The sequence below is a fragment of the Petaurus breviceps genome, unplaced genomic scaffold (genome assembly GCF_028583685.1).
Source record: "Petaurus breviceps papuanus isolate PSGF00001 unplaced genomic scaffold, PetGlider_PUasm1.0 37, whole genome shotgun sequence".
Lineage (NCBI taxonomy): Eukaryota > Metazoa > Chordata > Mammalia > Diprotodontia > Petauridae > Petaurus > Petaurus breviceps.
The window spans coordinates 77,378,533-77,399,153 of record NW_027186296.1 but is presented as its reverse complement, the minus strand read 5'-3'; the positions used below and the strand labels follow the sequence as shown (position 1 = coordinate 77,399,153).

The following is a 20,621-nucleotide window of genomic DNA, read 5'->3' as shown; positions in this document are numbered from 1 at the left end:
AGTTTGACTCGCCTCTTTTCTCCATCAGGTTTGGGCAGAGCCACGTGGGCAGAGGGCAAGGCTAAGTGCCTCAGGGTTGCCTTCCATTGGTCAGGGGGTGGGGTGCCATGTCACCCAGGAACGGTCAAGGGAAGACTGGCCCCACCCCAAGAGGGCGGGACCTGAGGAATCACAGCTGGAAGGGGGCAGGACCTCGGGTTCGCAGCTGGAAGGGGGCGTGGCGACAAGGCGCTTCTGCTGCGCGCGGGCTGGGGGCGCCCCGGACTTGCCATAAAGTGAATGGGCGTGGGCGGGGGGAGTCAGTCGGCTCTGGGTCTCTCTGTCTAACTCCCTGCGTGAGTCCCGGACCGCTCCAGAGGAGCTGCGGCCCTGACGCTGGGGGGAGCCCCCCCACTCCGTTCCCCGTCCCCCGGGACAGCAGGGAATCGGCTCGCCGCTGGACGCACTGTGAGTGTCCGCGCTGCTGCCGGGGCTGAGGGACAAGGCATGGGGGCCAGGGCTGGGCAGAGGGGAACCGGGGACTGGAAGAGGGACCCGGGATGTGAGAGAGTGAGGAGCCGAGAGAGGATCGAGGACTCGGGCCACAGCGGAGTGACAGATGTGTCTGGGGTAAAGTGACCGAGGCTTAAAAGAAAGGGACCGGGACGACGGGGTCTTCGGGAGTGGGGAGATGGGGTAGATGAGGAGAAGGGGAAACTGTGAAGAGAGTTAGAGGAGGAGTTAGGAGTGGAGGTGCCTGGGCAATGCGGCAGACCCCCGTGGGGCTGGCCGCGCTGGTTGCCCTAGGGGTATCGAGCCTCAGAAAACCCTGACATGTTTCCTTCGTGGGCTTACCCTCCTGCTTTCCAGGTCTGCTTATCACTGTAACCGGGTCAGCAGATATCCCAGGAGAGCAAAATCTCCAGAGCAAGGTCTCCAGGACTAGTAGGCAGGGGTCTGGGGGAAAAGGGTGTCCAGAGCTCTGGGCTCCAGATGGGATTGTATATTCAGGGAGGTGTGTCCCGAGTTAATCGGATTGTGCGTTGTGTGACTGGGCCCAGGCCAGGCTGGACAGGTCGTTTGTTATTAGGAGCTCGGAAAAAGAACTGGGCACTGTATTTAGAGTTAGGACTGAGAATACCGTTCCCTAGGTCCCGGGCCGGGCCGCAGGTCTTGGATGGTCAGAATCCGGCTGTGTGCCCGGGGCTCTGCGTCCCGGACCAGGCTGTGCATCCCGGTTGGTGGAGTGCGTTTGTTACTAGACGCAGCAAGGCATCCAGGACAGGATCGAACTTAGCACTTCGTACACCGAGCACTTTGCATCCGATTCGGAGAGATTAGAACTTCATTCAAGGGAAGAAAGGCTCACAAGTTGAGGACTGGCGGGGTCCTGAGAACCCAGACAATTAGGCACACTTGTTTCTGCTTTTTACTGTGCTTCCTCTTGGCCAACTTCCACTCACTCAAAGAGGATCCCTACCCCCTGCCCCTGACCTAAAGATGCTGTCATTTTCTGCCAAGGGGAAAATGAAGGCATTCCTTAACCCATCTCCAAATAACAGTCATCCAGAGATCGGGTGAGAAGAGAAACAGAAAGAGAGCATTTACGGGGAGACTGGAGAAAGGACTGCCAAAAAGCCAGAGGGAAAAGGAAGGAAGAAGGAAGGAAGGAAGGAAGGAAGGAAGGAAGGAAGGAAGGAAGGAAGGAAGGAAAGGAGGGAGGGGAGGATACAAAGGAAGAGAGAGTGGAGATTCTAGCTATTGAAGAGACTCAAATGGCCCTGACCTTCAGACTCCCATTTTCCTGGTGTCTACACAAACACACTCACTCCATGAGCACAACTGGCCCTGAACCCTCCTGTTTTGGTTCTCATTTTTACACTTGTTTAGGGGGAAAGGAAACGAATTTTAGAAAAGACAAGGACCCACATAGATAGTTGGCCAGGTAAGACGGTTTATTCCCTTCCTGGAAAATGGACAGAGCATAGAAATCCTGAAATTTCCTTGACTACTGATCCCACCCCCACTCTCAGCCACCTGAACCTGGGTGTTAAGAAGAGGAAGCAGAATAATCTCTGGGTTCAAATATCTGTTTGAGTAGCCTTTGTCTTAGCTCTGAAGCAGCTGTCTGTAGGACATAGGATTCTTTCTTACCACCTACATTTCTATTACTTGCCCCTGCCCTAGGTCCCCTAGAACTGTAGGATTATCCCTGAGCTCCAAACCCACTTTTATTCTCTGTTTCCCCTGCCCTGCTCTTTCTTCACTCTCCTAAACACAGACACTGTAAGGACTCACATGTTGGAAAGAAAAGAGTAAGACCCTAGTAGAGAGAGAAGTGATTGAAAAGGTCTGTGGGCTGTGGAAAGTCGTAGGTAAGTGATTCAGGATCATAGATATAGTATCTTCATATGATCAAGAACAGACTAGGAATCCAGTTAGGGGATAAAAAAATTCCAAACTCTAAATGCAGGGCTCAGAACACTCAGCCAGGACTAGGGAATCACTCATTGAAAATCATAAAGAATGAACAGTACATCGGCCCCAGGCTCTGCTTTGGCCACAAAGGCCAACATAGGCATTCTTTTTGCCTGTCTACAGACAATAGTGCTTTCTGTGTGCAGTTCTGGTCTCTGCTCCTCAAGAAAGGTGGAATGGAACTAGAAAAGGCCCAGAGATGGCAACTGGGATTATTTGAGAGAGAGGGGACAGGCAAGGACGCTTGCTGTCTGAGGCCAGATTGAAAGAGACTAGAAACCTTCAGTTTGGAAAAACAGACTGAGAGAAGATAGAATCAAAATTTATAACAGCAGGATTATTATGGATAAGGGGAACACTTTCATCAAATCCCAAAACTAGTTAAGATTCCCTAAAGCTTAAGTGATTTAAATTTAAGGCAAATTAAAGGAAGCCCTATAATTATACAAGTAAAAAATTTAGGGAGATCATGTTTCCCTGCCACAAGAGGTGGCCTCAGGAAGGAAATAAAAGTGCAATGAAATGGGTTGGAAGAAATTGATGAATGACAGGGCCAACAGATGACCATTAAGAGAAGTGGAATATGCCTGAACTTGAAGGCTTATGTCAGTGAAGACATACCTGTACTCTATGACATGTTGTTCAGAGCTGCAGTTGACAGCAGAATTCTGATCTAAATGGATCATGGACCTAACCCTGGGGAGAAGTTATATGTATCTTTGATTGCTATTGTTTTTGTATTCCCAGAACCTAGCCCAATGTTTGGCACATTAATAAATTCTTGATTCATTTATCCTTGACTAGATGGCACAGATGCCCTTGACTTAGGCCCCAGTCCTATGTTCCCTTGTCTTCTCCTAGGAGAGATTTAGGTTGAGAATCCCAAGATGTACAGCCCCCTCTCTAACACTAAAAAAAACCCCTTCATGGTCAGTCTTTTTCTCTCTCCTCTAACCCACCTCCAGCCCTGACCCCTGTGGAATGAAGGCGAGGGCAGCAGGCCAAAAGCTTAGAGGAGAACAGAGGTGGGGGGAGAGGGTCAGGTCGTGGGTTTTTGTGTGTGTGTGTGTTTTTTTTTAATTTTACCACCGTTACTTGCCCTCCATTTCACACTAGGTGGCGCTTTCTGTGCCATAGCTGACAATATAGGCTAGGCAGGGTCTAAGATTAAACCCAGGACTAACCTGTGAGTTACCCTTAGTTATGTGGAGATGGCACAGTTCCCATAGCCAAGGTTACAGACCTTGAACTTCTTTCTCCTAGTCTTTCTTGGCATTATATCCATCCAGTCCTAGGGTGGTAAGGGTAGGTGGTAGAAAACAAGCTAAAAGACAGCAAGGAATGTGGTGAAGGTTAGAGAATGTGTCTTTCAGATCTGTTCCTCTTTGCCATTGCTATGCCCCTACCCTAGTTCTCCTTACTTCACACCCAGCCTATTTCAACATACTACTACCTTTTGGGGGGGGGGGGCATCAGAGTTAAGTGACTTGCCCAGGGTCATACAGCTAGTAAATGTCTGAGGCCAGACTTAAATTCAGGTCCTCCTGACTCCAGGACTGGTACTTTATCCACTGTGCCACCTAGCTGCCCCCCTATTTTTGAGAAATAGTTAATTTTACTTTTTTATTCACAAGTCTTTACCACCTTTGTTCTTATTATCTACCATAGTCTTTATTACCACTCAGAACATCCCAAACATGCTTATGGAAAGTCTAAAACACGTATTTCAAGTATTTTGGTCGAATTAAAATTTTTAGGTAACAAAAGGTTTAAAATCGACATATTGCAAATGTGTAACCGTTTTATATCCTATATATATCCTATTCATGATAAGACTATCATAGAATATTTTTATGATCTAAGATTTTCTCATCACATCTACAGATTTTGTTTTCAGAATCCCACTTATTTCAGAGAAATGTAGAAAAACTACAGCAAACTGAGAATTGACTCACAGCTTGTGAATTAAGTTGAATAAACTTCAAATATGTTATAACTATTATTACTTAAATAGTATTATTAAAATAATTGACCAATAAACTTTATTTCCACCCCCCCTCAAAAAATTTACAAAACCACACTTTTTACTCAATAGCGAAAAAAATTCCTCAAGAGTTTGCAAAGTGTTTTTTACATATATAAGGTAGGGTGGTCTTCTCTGGATGTGTGGTTGTTGAAAACTGAGTTACAGCATTTTAGAGAATAAAGATTTTTTTCTTTACTTTTTTTCCCCTGAAAGTCCCAAGTCAGTCTCTTGTTCCATTTTGACTTCCTACTTTGATCTAATTACAGCAATTCTTTGGGGGAGCCATCAGCAACATCATGAAGAAAAGGGGACAAAACAAAGTAGAAACAAAGACATCATCTAGTTTTTCCTAGAAAATGCTTAATATACATTGAGAGTCAACCTGCAAGAATGAAGAGCAATACAATCAGTCCACACATTCAACCTCTAATAACCTTCCTAGAGATGGCCACACAATGGGCAATACATGGAAAGAGGAGTCAGGTCTACTCAGTGAACCCACAATTCCCATTAAGATGGATGCCTTAAACCCCTCTCCTTTTGTTCCCAATCCCAGATAGCTGAGCTTCAAGTTTCATTCTCAGGCTGCGAATTAGCAGCTTCTGGATGAGGTCTATGTGGCAAAGGGAAGCCAAATTATCTGTGGGCTCAGTCACCACAAGTTAACCTAGAGGTTTGATCCTAAAAAGTGTTGCTTTTCTTACTTCTTAAGTTTCCTACTTTAATCTGCCAAGTTACAACACCCTACATCAGTCCCTATGCAGTGCTGGCTACCTTCTTTCTCTGCAACAAAAAGCAATGAATCGCTACCAATAAAAACTAAGAACTGAACCATGGCTAAATTAGGTTATCATCACTACAGAATGGGTCAGTCACTCAACCCAAGGCAGCCCCAGCTTCCTGAGCAAGGCCTTGGTATTCGGAGGTTCCTCCTAACCTCTGATCTGTCTCTTTGTCTCGATATCTCTGTCTCTCTTTCTCTCTCTCTCTCTCCCCGTCTCTAATCCATTGTGCTTAGGTTGCCAGATTAATCTTCCTAAAATACAGCTCCTCTACTATTATTCTCCTGCTCATAAACCTTCAATGGCTCCCCCATTTCCTATAGAATAAGGTTCAACATCTTAGCCTGGACCAGTCCCCTCTCACCCTGTCAGTTCACACACTTCTCTTTATTATGTATACTATACCTCAATCAGATTAGTACCCTCCCTAGCCTTCAGACTGGCCAAATTTATTCCCAATTTTACATCTTCATTTGTTCTGCTTTCTTCTTTTGGAAGGCTCTCCTCTTTTCTCTCAGTCTTATCTAAGTCCTGGGCAACTAGTGTGGTACAATCAATAGAGCCCTGGGCTTGGAGCCAGGAAGATGCCAAGCTCAAATCGGGCCTCAGACACTAACTTACTAAGTGCGTGACCCTGGGCAAGTAACTTAACCCCTATTTGCCTTAGTTCCTTATCCAGAAAATGGGGACACAATGGCGAAGGAAATGGCAAGCCACTCTAGCAAATATTCCAATGTACAAAAGTCCATAATGTCACATAGAGTTGGACACAAGTGAATGACTCAACAACAGCAAATCTAAACCCCACCTGGCCTTTTAGGGCTCAGTTCAGGTCCTTTCTCCTCCATTAAGTTTCAAACCACATCAGACAGCATTCAGACCATAGCCAGTTTCTCAGTTCTTGGACTCTAATACTAGACACAGGGGTGGGGAACGTCTGACCTCAAGACCACATATGGCCCTCTAGGTCCTCAAGTGTGGCCCTTTGATTATTAGAGTCTATGTGACTCATTCAGGAATTTAATTACATGATGTCTCATACTGTGATTTACCTAAGTCTTGTCTTTTCAACTATGCCAGAAACTTCTAGAAGTCAGGGCAGGAATTATCTTACATCTTTCTTGTTTCTTTCTCAGCAGCTAGCACAAAGCTGGGCACACACACACTTGTCATAAATGTCCTTATACATAAAAGATGTGATGAAACGGTTGACCTAATTACCTGCCAACTTTTATTCTCACCCTTTTGTAACTTCAGTTCCCCAGTTTCATGCTGCCAGCCCTTGAGGATGTAGGGTTCTTGTCTGAGCTGAGGCTTTCAGGTCCAAACTCTTCTCTGCTAACTCCTACCTCGGTCAGTTCAGTCCATATGGTTTCAGGACACAGCAGGTCATGGATTTTGAACATGTTTGTAGCTTCTGGGATGAAAGACACTGTACCAGTCCTGCCTCCGGGGATAGTAGAACTTCATTCTCACAGCACTGACCAGGCCTTTTATGAGCCCCTTGCTTTAATGTCCTTCTCAGTACTTTTTGCCATGCTGTGCCACAGAAAAGTACAAATCAAGTACCTCTTCTCTCCTTCCTTTGTACCTACATACAGGCCCAGCTTGAGCTCCTCCCATTTGATTTCTGAAAGAGGGAAGTCTCCCTCCAATCTAAACTTCAGGTCTTCCCATCAGGATTTGAGTCAAAATGACAATGGCACTGTAACCCTATAATTGATCTTCTTTATGGTCACTCTGTTTGGGGCTTCAGGGAAAGAAAGGTTATTTTCTTTTGGAAATAAGCCCAGGTTCAAACCTTCTCTGTCCTACCAGCTTGAGAGCAAAACTTCATTGACCTTGGACCTACTGCTTTGATAGGATCTGGCAGCGACCTTATTGTAACCCCCAGATATCTTGTCATCTTTCTTTCCTCTCTCCCTGACCAGTAGCACAGTCTAGATCAGGGGTGAGGAACCTGAGGCCTCAAGGCCACATGTGGCCCTCTAGGTTCTCAAGTGCAACCCTTTGACTGAATCCATACTTCATAGAACTCAAAAGGCCAAACTTGAGGACCTAGAAGGTCACATGTGGCCTTGAAGCCCTAGGTTACTCACCCCTGGTCTGGATCCTCTCCTTAATGAGTCCTGGCTATTTTGATCTTCCCTCTCTGTTCAAAACTTTCCTGCAATCCTAGCTCCAGGCAGGATCTCAGCCCCCCTACAAGCCTCCAACTACTTCTGGCTCTGGTTTCCTCCTGCACAGACCCATAGAGCTGGGAAACACCCACACCAACCAAAAGTATAAAAGGGAAAGAAAGTAAAGACCATATTCTAGGCTCATGTTTGTGGTGGTATCTTGAGTCACATCAAGACTTATTTGTTGTGTCTTACCCTACCAATTTTGTTTCATCTGCTAAAACCTGCCTGTTCCCTGATTTCTATCCTCTGTCCATCACTTCCAGAATCCTGGTTTGTCCTGACTTCTGTCAAATGCAGGTTCTCTCACAGTCAGCCTGTATCTAGCCCAGACTAATGATAAACTGCCCCCTCTCCCCTCTATTGATCAGTTCTGCCTAATTACCACCCACCTCCCTCCTCCAGTGCTCCTCTCTGAACTTGCTGCCTTTGGATGATGTGGCCTGTTCTAGGGAACTCTGGTTTCTACCCTCTCCTCTGGCTTGGAATCTGTTCTTTCCTTTACAAGGCACTCACTCTCTAGGGTTCTCTCTTTTCTTTTTCACAGATTCACTTTTATTCCAAACATCAGGATCTTCTCTGTCTTTCTTGTTGTTATCCTCTTTCCCCATGACAAGATCACAAGTGACTGTCTTCCTCAGGACTCCACTTCTGACCCATCCCTGGTTCTCATCTCCAGGTTCAACTGTTTGCTACAATTCTTGCATTCACTGCTGAGCTCAGACTAATGTGTCCTCCCCATAACCCATAATTGTCTTCATTAAAGGTGTAAGATTCCTCTGCAGGAGACTATGGGAATGGAGATGTAGCTGTAATAGCTAAGAGAACAGGGAATGTGAGGGGAAATGGGTCTTGATAAGTGGAGTCACGTCCCATCTTCTTCCTACTCTGCCTTCATTGGGTTCCTTGGTGTGGCCTGAGTACTGTCTCTTCTCCCAGACACCCTATTAGGCTTTCTCCCAGCTCCAAATCCAAACCATCCATGTTCCCCTTTCCCTCAGGGAGAGTTGTTAGCTCCTGGAGCCTGCCTGCTGAGGGGTTGGGGGATGGGGTGGAAAGGGGCCCAAGTGGGCAGAGCCACAGACTCCAAAACATTCAAAGCAGCTGTCACTGTCACAGAGCAAGGGTGAGAAGGCTGTGTCTCCATGTGGGTATGTCTGTCTGAGTTTGAGTGTCTGAACGAGTATTTCTGTGTATGAATGATAGCGTGTAATAGTAGATGTGTATGAGTTCGTTTCTAAAAAGGTGTGTGAGCACCTTTTTCTTTGAGTTGTGTGTATATATATCCATGGAGAAAAGTGTGTATATAGGCAGTTGTGTGTACAGATGTCACTCTCTCTGTCTCCATGTAAGTATGTGAATAACCACTGTAGTGAACATGAACCCTGTAGGTTGTATGAGTATTAGCTTCTGTTCCCCGTGTCTCTCTCTTTTTTCTTCTCTGGTTGCTAGTTTTCCCCATGTTCACCACTTCCACCCCAGATATAGGAAGAAACTAAGGCCCAGAGACTGGAAGATGGTTTGGGGGATAGAGGTGGATATTGTCTAAGACAAACAAAATCCCAAGATTCTAGACCCAAAGACCTATGATAATATGTGAGACCTCATTTAATAATAATATGTTAGGACTCATTTAATAAAAAGTGCTTTAAGATATATGAGCTTTTAAAATATTAACTCATTTGATCCTCATGACAATCCTCTGAAATATGGTGTTATTATTATCCCCATTTTACTGATGGGAAACTAAGACACAGAGGTTGAGTGACTTACCCAGGGTCATACAGCCAGTAAGGGTCCAAGGAAGAATTGAAATTCCAGTCCTGTATCCACTATGCCATCTAGGTGCCTACTCTACTATCCGAGATGAGACGGGTATGCCTGGATTCTCCCTTGCTCTTTATGGGTACAGCAGTACCCTGAGGTGGGTTGTTAACCACTCACAGCACCCAGGGAAGGGAGGACCTGCTCTAGACTCTGGAATATATCAAGAAGGCAAGGAGTGGCGAAAAAAACTGATGAACTCCTGGGTTTTGTCTATTTTACTCTTTTCTTCTCATACTCAGGTAATAAATGGGCAGGGGGTGCAGAGAGGATTCTAAATTGGTAGAGAAATAAGAGATGTATGATCCTTCTGCCCTACACATTCTCACCCTCAGAGAGCTAAACTGTACCCAGGCAAGAAAATGTTCAACCTATTCTGAAGAATGAGGTTCTTTTTGCTGGCTAACATTTATACCTAGAGATTTGGGAGGGATGAATAAGTATGTAGGAATTGGCAGGAAAACGGAAATGATAGTAAAAGATGTTGAATCCGCTTCTGGAAGGCTCATCTCTGGCATCTCTTTACTATCCCAAGGTTTCTCTTTATACTTTCTGGGTGACCTGACCTGCCTAGAGGAGGGTGTTGAGGGCCCTCATGCTGCCTGACCTTGCCCCTTCCCTGACCTCCACAACTCTTCCATGTTTTCCCTCTTCATTTCTAGTCTCAAAGACTCACTTCTCTAGACCCAGAAAAAGATATTTTGAAAGTGACGATAGAGTAGTGAAGAGTCAAGTTTTCTCTGGCTACGGGAAAAACTAGGAGCCATTCCTGGTTTTGGCTCTGGCCCCCAATCCCTGTCTTGGAGGGATGAGTTAAGGGGATAGATAAGGCAGAGACTTTTGATTGAATAAAGTAGGTAGTGATGGAAGAGAGTGACTGGTAGCTGGCTCTAGTGGCTGAAAGGATTCTTGACTGGGCATGCCCACAGAATGATGGGGGGAGGAAGTAACTGTTGGGGACAGGGACAGCTGTGATACTTTACAATTGGGTAGAGAAAAGAGGCATTACCATCTGCAAATAAGTATCCATCTGCTCCTTCCCAGGAAGGACTTACAACAAATTCAGAGGGAGCAAAGTGAGGTACAACTCAGTTGGGGCTTGTCCATATGATGCAGAGCTTTGCATAGAACTCCACCCCACTCTACTCTCGGCTGACATGGCGGATTGACACTGCACTGGATCACCTCAGAATGCCCAGCCACCTTCTCTACAAAGAGATGCTGGGATTTCTATACCCCTTTTGGGAGCCCCCAAATAAGTTTTTCAAGGCCCTTAAGAAGTCAGAGTTTAGAGGGTCACTGTCCAGGACAGTATAAAATAGGGGGGCTATTAGATTTAGAAATACATTAGGAGCTAAATTCTTAGGGCCTTCCCATCCAGTAAAATGTAAGTTCCTTGAGGGCAGAATGTTTTTTTTATGTTTTTCATGTTCTCCAATATCTACTGTAGCAATGTATATAATAAGTGCTTATAAATGTTAAATTGAATTGAAAGGAGCCAGGCTGAGCCATCAATAGTTTCTCCAAGCAAGCCAATAGGAAATAGAAAGGGGTCATACATAGAGGGGGTGTGTATAGGATGTGGATGTTGATGGTAGCTTATGTGCCTATGAATATGTGTTTATGAGATCACTGGGGAGATAGTTCAGTATGTTACTTATAGGGTATTTTGCTCTACATTAGATATAAAATCAGACCAGGGTATCCAGACAACAGGGGGTGGTGAGTTGGGTGTGTTAGTGTTCTAAGTGTGGATGTGGGAGACCATTTGTGTATGTGCTTATGGTTATTTATATAGGGTGAAGGGAACATCAACAGATGCCTGTCTGAATGTGTGTGTGTGTGTGTGTGTGTGTTCCAATAGAGCCTTCTAAGGATAAACTTTTCTTTCTAGGACTTAGACACTGGTATAGATGGAAATAACTATAGTCACTGGCTTTGAGGATCATCAGTCTTCATCTCACTTGACCAATAAGGAATACTGATGCATCCCACTTTGGTGAAACCCGTAAATTACCAGGCATTTATTAAAGTGCCCATTAAGTGTTGTGCTCAGCACCAGACACAAAAATAAGACAGCTCATGTCCTCAAGAGTTTACATTCCATAGGGTATCTGTGTGAATATAACATGTTCTCAGAGAAGTAATACAAGATCTATACAGAATAAATACACAGTGATTTGGAAGAAGGTGATAACCACTGGGGGAATCTGAAAGACTTCTTGAAGGGTATAGTACTTGAACTGAGCTCTACAGGGAAGCAGGGGTTCTAAGACATAGAGATGAGAAGGAAAAGCATTCCAGTCAGTGGGGGGCAGCCCAAGGCACAGAGGCAGAAGATGGTACAATCTGGCTGTAGCATAGAGTGTGTTAGTGGGAGGAGGATGTAATCAGCAGGGAAAGATACTTTAGGCTGTTTGAGATTGTTAAAAGCTAGAAGTGATTATCTTTTGTCCTCCTGGCAATGGGGAGTAACTGAAGCTTCTTGAGCAAAGGAGTGACATGGTTAGACCTATGCTTTAGGAATATCAATTTGGCAGTTGCATGGAGGATGGGCCGGAAAGGAAAGAGTCTAAAGGGCCAATATGTTGACTATTGCAATAGTGGAGGTGAGAAGTGATGAGGGCTTGAACTAGGGTGATTATGGTAAGAGTAGAAAGAAGGGAACAGATGCATGAGATATTGTAAAGGTAGAATCAATAAGACTTGGCAACTGTTTGCATATATGGGACTGATAATGAAGAGTCCAGCATGATTCCTAGGTTGTAGAGCCTAGGTATTGGTGGGGGTGGGGGTAGGGCCTAGCTTACCAATTTCAGGTTTCCCGCTGACCACCCTTCCTCCTTGCCTCCAGAGCCACCCTGCTCTGGGCCCCATGGAGTTTGCCCTGCTGAGTGAGGCTGAGGCCAGGAGCCCTGCACTGTCTCTGTCTGATGCCGGCACTCCCCACCCCCCTCACCCGGAGCACAGCTGCAAGGGCCAAGAACATAGCGGTGAGTGAGAGGGTCTTGGCTCAGAGGCCTAGAATAGACGGTGGGCCCTGGCGAGGGGCTAGTTGGGGCCTAGGGTGACCCTTGCAGTGACTGGAGGAGGACACAGTGGCCTAGACATAGTGGGAGCCTTGGGTCCTGTCAGGGTGACTCTGTCTTTCCTCATTCCCATCCAGATACAGAGAAGGCCCCACCTCAATTACCTGGAGGTTCCCCAACTGAGGATGGGTCCCTAAAGAAGAAGCAGCGACGGCAGCGCACGCATTTCACCAGCCAGCAGCTGCAGGAGCTGGAAGCGACCTTCCAGCGAAACCGATACCCGGATATGAGCACCCGAGAAGAGATTGCAGTATGGACCAACCTCACCGAGGCTCGAGTTCGGGTATGGGGGCTACCTCTCCCCATCCTCAGCCATTCTCTGCTACTCTACCCTATCCTATCCTACACTATCCCATCTAACCCTCTCCTGCCCTCCTCGTTCTTCCCCTGTTCTTTCATATCCATACTTCCCTTCACACATACCTGGACTCACCTAGCCTCGGAAGGCCAGCTTCGCCCCGCCTCCCGTAGCTCCACCCTACCTGGTCCAGCCAATCGTCTCCTTGCTTCCTAACCCCGCCCTACTTTTAGCTTGCTCCTCACCTCACGTAAGACAGATCCATTGCCTCCTTCCACCCTTTTGTCTCCGCCTTAGAAACAATGCCCAGCTCATTTTCCGTATCCCCTTGACTCTGAGTCCCCTAACCCCTACTGTTTCTCGGTCTATTGTGTCCCCCCGTGCTACGTGCCCTTTCTGACCCCCGGGTCCCCTCATGTCCCCAGGTGTGGTTCAAGAATCGCCGAGCCAAGTGGCGGAAGCGGGAGAGAAGCCAGCAAGCCGAGCTGTGCAAAGGCGGCTTCGGGGCATCGCTGGGCGGGTTGGTGCCTCCCTACGAGGAGCTGTATCCCGGGTACTCCTACGGGAACTGGCCGCCCAAGGCCTTGGCCCCGCCGCTTGCAGCCAAGACCTTTCCCTTCGCCTTCAACTCGGTCAATGTGGGCCCTCTGGCCTCGCAGCCTGTGTTCTCTCCTCCCGGTTCCATCGCCACCGCTGCCTCCATGGTACCCACAGCTGCTGCGGGCGCTGCAGGCGCCGTGGCCGGCCCAGGAGGCCTGCAGGGATTGGGCGGGGGTCCTGCGGGGCTGGCCCCGGCTGCGGTCTCTTCGGGGGCGGTGTCTTGCCCCTATGCCTCGGCAGCCGCGGCAGCCGCCGCTGCCTCCTCCCCTTACGTATATCGGGACCCGTGTAACTCAAGCCTGGCCAGTCTGCGGCTCAAAGCCAAACAGCACGCCTCCTTCAGTTATCCCGCAGTGCCCGGACCAGCCCCTGCTGCCAACCTCAGCCCGTGTCAGTACGCCGTGGAGCGGCCAGTATGAGCTGCCGGTCCCCCCTCCGCCCCCAGCCAATCCCACCCGCCCACCGGGAGCAGGGCAGCGGACAGATCAGCCCGGCCTTAAGACTGCAAATCCCCAGGGCTTGCTCAGCTTCACCCCCTCTGCCCTCTCAGCTCCTGGAATATGGACTAGAGCCCCCTTTCTCCTCTAAGAAGAACTGGGGCGGGGGCAGTCCCTGTTCCACCCCCTGGTCTCTACGGTACCCTGAGTGACAAACCCGAGGTACAGAAACAGTGACCCCAAGTCTGAGGCCGGGGAGGGTGGCTAGGTCACTGTGAGCCCCGCTGGGGGATGTATGTGGGGGACAAACGTTCCGCGCTCACCTGCCAGCTTGTCTTGAACCCTTCCAGCTATCTCCGACTCCCTCCCCCTCCCGTTTTAAAAAGAAAAGAAATCAAATAAACCGGAGACTCCCCTGCCACCTGCTGATTCAATCTGGGGTTCAGCCTCTTTGGGCATAACCTAATCCTCCCACCCACCCCCCTCCCAAATAGGACTCCTAACCCTACCTCGTTAAGTGGAGGCATTCAACCTCCACTTCCCTGTCCCAACTTCCAAGCCTCAGTTTGCTCTTATATAGAATGGGAAGAGAAGACTATTGGCTCAGTGGGAGAAAAAACCAAGCAAGGCCAGGGAGTACTAGCGCAGAAGTGAAGAGATGCGAGGACCAGCCTACTTCTCCTGCCACAATCAGTGCGGACGTGGCGCCACCTCGTGGCTACAAGGGGAACTGCCACCAGATCTGGCCTGATCACTCCAGAGGTTGGGAAATGGGAATGGCGAAAATAAGAAGAGAGAGGGTGTGTGCATTTGTGTGACTCTGGGAGTATGTGTGTCACCTCATCATAAAGCGAGGGAGTGTGGTGCAGTGGAAAGAGGCTGCAGGACCATAAAGCAGAAGATCTAGATCTCCAATTCTGGACTGGTCACTAATTTGATGAATTACTTTATCCAAGGATCACTCCCTTCTCTGGACTCATTTCCTCATCTAGTACCACTCTCATTTTACCTTCTACGCCTAACATTCTATGAGTCTATAAAGAACATTTCTTAAGTGATTGTTATCTATTTCTGTTCTGTGTGCGTTTATGTGTTTATGTCTGCCTGTATGTGTATGTACATGTGGGCTCCCTGTTCTCATGACCAGTGTTTTCTCTGATATTTTCCTTATCAGCCAATGCTTCTGTGTTGTCCACAGTCATCACTGTGCTAAGGTGCTAAGGGCCATCAGTGTCTGAAGATTTGTCCGTGTTTCTATGTACATTATTGTTCATGCAATTGTGTGGGGGTATTTCTTTCCACATCTTCTCCTAGGCTGACCTCCATGTGTCTCTCCTACTCCCGGCCATTGATGCCAAACTCTCATGCCAAACTTTCCACATGGGCAAAGCAGGTCCCACTCCAAGGAACACTTCTGATCAGGGAGAGAAGGCACATTTCTTTTAGATGTTTAATTTTTAAAAATATAGCAAGAAGAATTAAGATTTATCGATAGAAATATAAATAACCTCTTAAGGCCAGGACTACTCTCTGACAGGACCAGCTGTAGCCTCCACCTTACCCAAGGGCCTGAAAATGGGACATTCTCTTTGGCCTTCACATTAAAAACAGAAAAATCCAATTATGGGGCTTTTTTCTGTGTGTATGTGTGGAAAGGGGTTTCTTAAGTTCCAACCCCACACAAAAGGAGGGAGCACATCTTGGTAAAATACCCTTACCTCCCCAGGAACACATTTGAGTAGCAGGAGATCACACAATTATCCCCAGAGCCTGACTGTTCTTCATTCCCTCCCTCAGGACTTTCCCCTCACTGAAATTTCAGGTCCCCTTCCAAAGGAGGGGTAGTTGGCTCTCTTACTCCTTTTCTGATTTCACTGGCTCTTGGCCTTGACCTTAGCCTTGGTTTGAACAGTTCTGAAGTAGGCCTGGTAAAAGAAATTCAGGAAGAGGGCAAAGTAGGCAAAGTACATTGCGAAAGTCCAGAAGAGGTATTGCTTAGAGTTGTGGCAATCACAATCCTTGCGCCAGAGGAAGCTTAAAATGCTAACAGAAGCCCCAACAAACATCTGTGTGATCTGCAGAGTGGTGATGGTCATGGACAGAATTCGGGGGGGTTTCAGACCCAGGGCCTTCACTGTGTAGTAAGAATACATGACAGCATGTACGCCATAGTTCATGGTCATGAACCAGTAACCACCTGCCCCACCATTCTTGTAGGCGAAAGATGTATACACTAGTACTGTGCTATGGTGGAACCAATGCAAGAACAGGAGCTGCTGCTTCCGAAGTATGATGAATGCAGTGTCCCCTTGCGGATGGAAAGAGAGGGAGGGTGAGAGTCGTGACTCGGAAGCCTCAAGTGCACTGACCGATAGGAATACCTGCCCACTTCCCCACATAGCACTGGGTTCCATTTTGTCCCCACACCACACCTGAGAAGTGGGAACAGCATGGAAGGGTAAGTTCCAGAGTGAGAAAAGTAGGGGGGTAAGGATCCCAAGGTAGAAAGGTCTATTATTATTACTCTTTTTTTTTGGAGGGCAATTGGGGCCAAGTGACTCGCCCAAGGTCACAGGGCTAGTAATTGTGTCAAGTGTCTGAAGCTGGATTTGAACCCAGGTCCGCCTGACTCCAGGGCTGGTGCTCCATTCACTGCACCACCTAGCTGCCCCTATTACTCTTAATAATAACATTGATGTAGCACTTCACTTACACAGCACTTTCCTGCTATGAGATGGGTAGTACAGGTACTATTACCACCATTCTATAGATGGATTACCTAGAGCTTAGAGAGCATGTCACTTCTTCGTAGTACAACTAAACTTGAGCCCAGATCTTGAAAGCAAGACCCTTGTTCTTTTCACTAGCAAACTGCATCTCAGAGTAGGGACTTCCTGAGACTGGGAAGAATATTTCTGGGAAGTGGGGAGGGGATTCCTAGGGAATTCCTAGGTGGGAAGGGAATGTCCACAGGAACTTGGCTGGTAGAAATTGTAACTTACCAAACTCCACAATTTTGCTAAGTACAAAAAGCAAGGCCCAGAAGCGCACAGTGGGATTATAGATGAAGCCAGGGTGGCACAATGAATTCTTCAGCCCCAGCAACATCAATAGAGCTCCTAGATATTGCCATGTCCTCACAGCTCCCAGGATGCTGAAATAGGATTAGTCCAAAGTCATTAAGCCCTCCTTCATCTACTGTCCCTAACCCCACCTCCCACTTAAAAGGGAGTCTCCTTTTACAGGGATGGGAGATTTTATAACCCAAGGGATTGTGAGAGTGTCAGGGAGTATGAAAATATGGATGTGGAAATTCCAAGTGTCAAACTCCTCAGAAAGCATTAAAGGTCCAGGGAATTAGGGACTTAAAGGATGGTGAGGCTGGGAGGTGAGTGGAAAATGGATAATGAGATACTGGGGGAGAGGACAAAGAATCCTGGTAAGGAAAGTTGTAGGCATTGGTGGCCCAGAAGGTGGAAATATTTGAGATTTGTTGTGATCTGAAAAATAGGGAAAAATAGTTAGAGGCCACTAGTGATGAAAGGAGTTTGGGAATATTTGGGGGTCCAAGGTGGTAAACCTTAGGGAAGTTTAGAACCCATGAGATATGGAATAACCTTAGGAAGAAAGGGATTGGGAGTTAATACCTGAAAATGGCAAGAGAGAAAGACCAAATCGTCAGGGGCAATCGTAGATTGAAGCGTTTTCGATCCTTCATATATCTCTGCCCCATGAAAATGAACATTAGGTAGATAAAAGCCAAGGGAAAAGATGTTGTCCTGGAAAGGTAAAAGAGATAGATTACTAAGGGACTGTGGGAAGTCTTTTTGAGGTTGGAAAGAACTCTCCCCCCCCAAAAAAAAAGCCATACTTAAGGTTTGGGAAATGGGACAATTAAATCTCCCGATCCTGGTATCACAGTGATTTGTCAGGGAAGGCAGCTGATGCTAAAGGAGTCTTGAGTTTATTCACACCTTTCTAAATACTGAGGGCGCCTTTCTCATCTGTCCCCTTCCTCATTTACACACTCACTAATATCCTGCTGTTTGTCCCCAGCAGGCTTCTTGTCTACCTCCTCTACTCTCCATTGGGCAAGAAAATCACCCCTATATCCATAATCTGACTCTGCTCCCTCCTTCATTGCCAGGGCCAGTGCTACCCTCCCATCTGCCTCAGAGAGTTTGATGGGTAATGGTATGTCTCTCCTGTTTCCCTGTCTAGGCATTGTTGTGTTTGGTGGTGGGGCAATGGGAACAGGAAAGCTCAGGGAGGAGAACTAGTAAGCAGAGCAGACATCTCCTCCTTTCCCAGTTCCCTGGACAATGGGGTATTCAGGGCACAAAATGCCAATTGTGAAGGGTGACTGCTCACTCAGAGGGGCCAACCCCACCCTAGGCCCCTGGTTTCTAGTAGCCCCATATTCATTTCCATACAGAGAGATTAACAGACAGTTATACATATATATGTACAGTTGTATAGATATATATAGACAGACAGACATATACAGATACACATACATTTATACAGGGAGAAAAACATACACAAACCCATAGAGTAACTCCTAGTCCTCCAGGATAAAGCTCTGGAAAGCCAGGGAGAGACATAAGCATAGAGGGAAGAAGAGACCCTCATCAGGACTGGTACTGAATCTGGTTCATAATTATCATCACCTGAGAGCCAGAGATACCTACAGTCCTCACTGGACACATCTACTACATGGCTCTCCCAGGAAGTAAAGTGAGAGAAAGAGAGCCTGGAGTGAGATAGAGTATGGGAACAGAGGAAGAGCTAGCCCAGGTGGTAGATGTGGGAAGGGAAAGCAGGTCACTCTCTCTCTCTCTCACTCACTCTCTCTCTCTCTCAGAGCAGTTTCTTTGGAGATGACTGTCCCACTCCCCAGCCTTCTCTCCTAAGCCCCATTACCTGTCTTCCCAGCTGTAAGTCCAGGCTCACTTACACCTGTCCAAAAAGTGCCCCCAGGGCAGGGGCAAGGGGATTTTACTTACCAATATTCAGCCAGCAAGGGTCGATAGTCCTTCATCTTTTCGAATTCGTAGGTATGGATAAGCATCTCTTCTAAGGTGTTGTTCATTTTTTTTTTTTCGCTTCAGGGCCTGAAGAAGCAAAGAAAGGGGGTAGATGCGTAGAGAGGAGTGCTTGAGGGAATGATTCAAAGATAGAATGGTCTACGGTACTTAATGTGCCCTAGATGGAATGACCCCAGGAACTGTGGGACGATGACAGCACAAGACCCACAACCGCAAAGCACTTAAGAGCAGCAAAAGCCCTGCCACAGGCGCCTCTGCACTGTGGTATATATATATATATATGATATACCCGCATTGCCAAGAAACGAAGCAGCGACCCAGAGCCCGGCTTCCCACCCTGCCTCCCAGTTGCCCAATCCCTGAGCGTGGGCTCGAGTCCTATTCTGGCACCGGTCCTATCTCCAGCCCTCCGATTGGTTGCCCCAGAAGGGTACCACTTGGACTCCGCCCCCCCCCCCCTTGGCGCAGTCTGAGGCCCCAACCTCTTACTCCGCCCGCGCCTCGCCCTGCCTCTTCCTGAGGTTCCCAGGCCCTATTCCTGAATACTGACCGCGTCAGTGTCCTAGTCTTCACAGTCTTGTGCCTGCGTCCTCCTTCTGCCACCCCCACACCTCCTGGCCAAGCCTGCCCCTTTCATCCAGAACCCCTGATCTGGGCCCCAGTCGGGTTAATTACTGCCTCTCTGGCCCCTTTAATGTGTTTGAGGAATTAACCCTTTCCTGTCTGACAGCAAGTGACAGTGGAGGCAATGTATTCCCTACCTCCGCCTCTGAGCAGGTCCGGTAGCCGCGATCAGACTGCTATGGGTGGGGAGATCCATCCTAGGGAAGGGTAGGAGGTAGGAGTTGAAAAACAGAATGAGCAAAATCACTAATTAGGACTGGTTGAGCCCACCCACAGAATATGTACCTGAAACTTGGAGGGTCCTGCAGAATACTTCCCCAAAAATCTTTGGGATTTTAGGATTTAGATCTGGAAGAGACCTTACAGGTCATTTAGTCTAACCCCCTCGTTATACTCATTACACCTCTTCCTTTGCACCTGCAGCTGAGGATGTTTTTCTTTCGAGGGGTTCAAGGGAGGTTAGGAGGAAGCAACTAATAGCCCGGTTGTTGCCAATGTTTTGTTTGGGCAGCTGTTGATGAAGCTTGCATATTTCTTTGATCATTTCTGAAGCTTCCTCTTCTCCTTGGAGGGAGGCAGTGGAGAGGAAGATTATCAGGACCATTCCTTGGCCTGCCTCCTTACCTCCTCTCCTTGCCAGACTAGTCCCAGGGTGGACAGGGTGTCCCTACCTCACCTCTTCCGGGCTCTGTCCCGGGCTCTGTGAGCTCATACCTAGTCAATCCAATCCAATCTAATTTAATCTAATCTAATTCCTATGGCTGTCCTGAACTAGGTTTTGGGTCCTGAAGAAGGTGCTTACGGAAGCAGGTGAAAAGTTACAAGACCTTACTACCTAGCTCATACCTATTTCAAGTGTATAATCGCAATGGCCCTGTGAGGGAGAAAGGGCAGAGTTTATTAGCCTCATTTTACAGAGGAAAAAGCCAAAGAGGGGAAGAAATACCCAAGGTCACACAACTAATCAGTCAATATTTCAAACTGAAACTCAGTCTAGATGTTCTACCTAATAGTCCAGGGATCCTTCTACCACAAAATGGGGGCCCTTGACTTGGTGATATTTAAATAATAGTTCAAGATAACACAGAAGACAGATAGTGGAGTAGCAGAGGGTAGTATAGCAGAAAGGATGATAAGCTAGGAATTGGCAGTCTTGAGTTCTAGCCTACCCTCTACCTTCTCAGAGCCTCTAACCTAGTCCTCTGATACTAACCTGCAGTGTAGCTCTTGATAAATTACTTGTCTTTTTGGAACCT

At 47.3% G+C, this 20,621-nt stretch overlaps 2 protein-coding genes across 2 annotated transcripts; one reads left to right on the top strand and one right to left on the bottom strand.

The window, feature by feature from the left end:
* Positions 1-267: 267 nt before the first annotated feature.
* On the top strand, positions 268-13,675 carry PITX3 (paired like homeodomain 3). The gene is made up of 4 exons (XM_069098815.1): positions 268-447; positions 12,124-12,262; positions 12,436-12,641; positions 13,082-13,675. Exons 2-4 carry the CDS (start codon positions 12,145-12,147, stop codon positions 13,673-13,675), a joined length of 918 nt encoding a protein of 305 aa, XP_068954916.1. The 5' UTR covers positions 268-447; positions 12,124-12,144.
* Positions 13,676-15,554: 1,879 nt separating this feature from the next.
* ELOVL3 (ELOVL fatty acid elongase 3) lies at positions 15,555-19,028 on the bottom strand. The gene is made up of 4 exons (XM_069098816.1): positions 18,700-19,028; positions 17,341-17,472; positions 16,696-16,847; positions 15,555-16,001 (listed from the first exon to the last, which is right to left on the bottom strand). The coding sequence occupies exons 1-4, from the start codon at positions 18,783-18,785 to the stop codon at positions 15,565-15,567; spliced, it is 807 nt and encodes a 268-aa protein (XP_068954917.1). The 5' UTR covers positions 18,786-19,028; the 3' UTR covers positions 15,555-15,564.
* Between the last annotated feature and the right edge of the window lie 1,593 nt (positions 19,029-20,621).

What these genes read in the sequence shown, in the direction of transcription:
- PITX3 (XM_069098815.1), top strand. Translation starts at nt 12,145, where the DNA reads ATGGAGTTTGCCCTGCTGAGTGAGGCTGAGGCCAGGAGCCCTGCACTG. An exon ending in CAAGGGCCAAGAACATAGCG is followed by an intron (nt 12,263 to 12,435) that starts GTGAGTGAGAGG and finishes ATTCCCATCCAG; the next exon opens with ATACAGAGAAGGCCCCACCT. An exon ending in TCACCGAGGCTCGAGTTCGG is followed by an intron (nt 12,642 to 13,081) that starts GTATGGGGGCTA and finishes TCATGTCCCCAG; the next exon opens with GTGTGGTTCAAGAATCGCCG.
- ELOVL3 (XM_069098816.1), bottom strand. Translation starts at nt 18,785, where the DNA reads ATGAACAACACCTTAGAAGAGATGCTTATCCATACCTACGAATTCGAA. An exon ending in CCCTTGCTGGCTGAATATTG is followed by an intron (nt 17,473 to 18,699) that starts GTAAGTAAAATC and finishes TTACCTTTCCAG; the next exon opens with GACAACATCTTTTCCCTTGG. An exon ending in TAGCAAAATTGTGGAGTTTG is followed by an intron (nt 16,002 to 16,695) that starts GTAAGTTACAAT and finishes TCCATCCGCAAG; the next exon opens with GGGACACTGCATTCATCATA.